General features: G+C 40.1%; 1 protein-coding gene across 1 annotated transcript; it reads right to left on the bottom strand.

Annotated features, from left to right (window-relative positions):
• Nucleotides 1–266: 266 nt before the first annotated feature.
• LOC141680011 (uncharacterized) lies at nt 267–749 on the bottom strand. The gene has a single exon (XM_074486348.1). The coding sequence runs from the start codon at nt 747–749 to the stop codon at nt 267–269; it is 483 nt and encodes a 160-aa protein (XP_074342449.1).
• Nucleotides 750–999: the final 250 nt, after the last annotated feature.

The raw sequence follows: 999 nt of genomic DNA on the forward strand, positions 1-999 counted from the left end.
ATAATTCTAAGTAAATATGGTTGCTCTAGTCCTGACTTATAATTTGTCCAGACTCGTGATGGCTTCTTAGAAAATTATTTGTAAGTAAATATGGTTGTTCTAATCCTGACTAATAGCTTGTCCGGACTAGTGGGTAGTTTTAATAATTGTAAAAAGAGAAATGCTTTTCATTATTCCATAGTTTCATTCTTACAAAGCATAAGTAAAAATAAACTGGTTGCTTGCCATATTGGCTACAAGATTTTGGTTGCTTTTGTTGTTTTTTCCTATTGGTAGAATTTCCTTAGTCTTAGTCCATGCCAAGTATTGGGGACTTCTGAGCCATCCATGTTCAGGAGTTTGTAAGTTCCTGGCCTCAGGACTTCTTTGACCTTGTATGGTCCTTCCCATTTGGGCATTAGCTTTCCAGTGTTTGTGGGATCTAATGCTTCTGTGTCTCGTAGGACTAAGTCTCCCACTTGGAAGTTTTTGACTATGGACTTCTTACTGAAGTGCTCTATGGTCTTCTCCTTGTATTTTTCCATCCTTTCTACAGCTTGGTCCCGGACCTCATCAATTAGCTCCATGTTTGTTCTGAGTCCTTCTTCGTTGGCTTCTTCATCAAAGTTTATTGCTCTGTGAGAAGGAGATCCTACCTCAATAGGAAGCATTGCTTCTGTTCCATAAGCTAGTTGAATGGAGTTTCTCCGGTGCTTGTCCTGGGGCTTGTCCTGTAGGACCATAGTACGCTTGGTAGTTCTTCTAGCCATTTGCTTTTGCTCTATTTGAGTCTTTTTTCGATACCTTGGAGCGGGATTCTATTGGTGATTTCTACTTGGCTGTTTCCTTGGGGAAATGCTACTGATGATTTTTTGTGCTTTATCCCGCGCTCCTGAAGGTAGGACTCAAATTCTGATCCAATGAACTGTGGTCCGTTATCTGATAATAGGACTCGTGGAATCCCGAACATCATCAAAATGTTGTCCATAAACTTTATGCGGTCTTGCTAATTAATTGTCC

This window comes from Apium graveolens, chromosome 8, assembly GCF_009905375.1.
Source record: "Apium graveolens cultivar Ventura chromosome 8, ASM990537v1, whole genome shotgun sequence".
NCBI classification, from domain to species: domain Eukaryota; kingdom Viridiplantae; phylum Streptophyta; class Magnoliopsida; order Apiales; family Apiaceae; genus Apium; species Apium graveolens.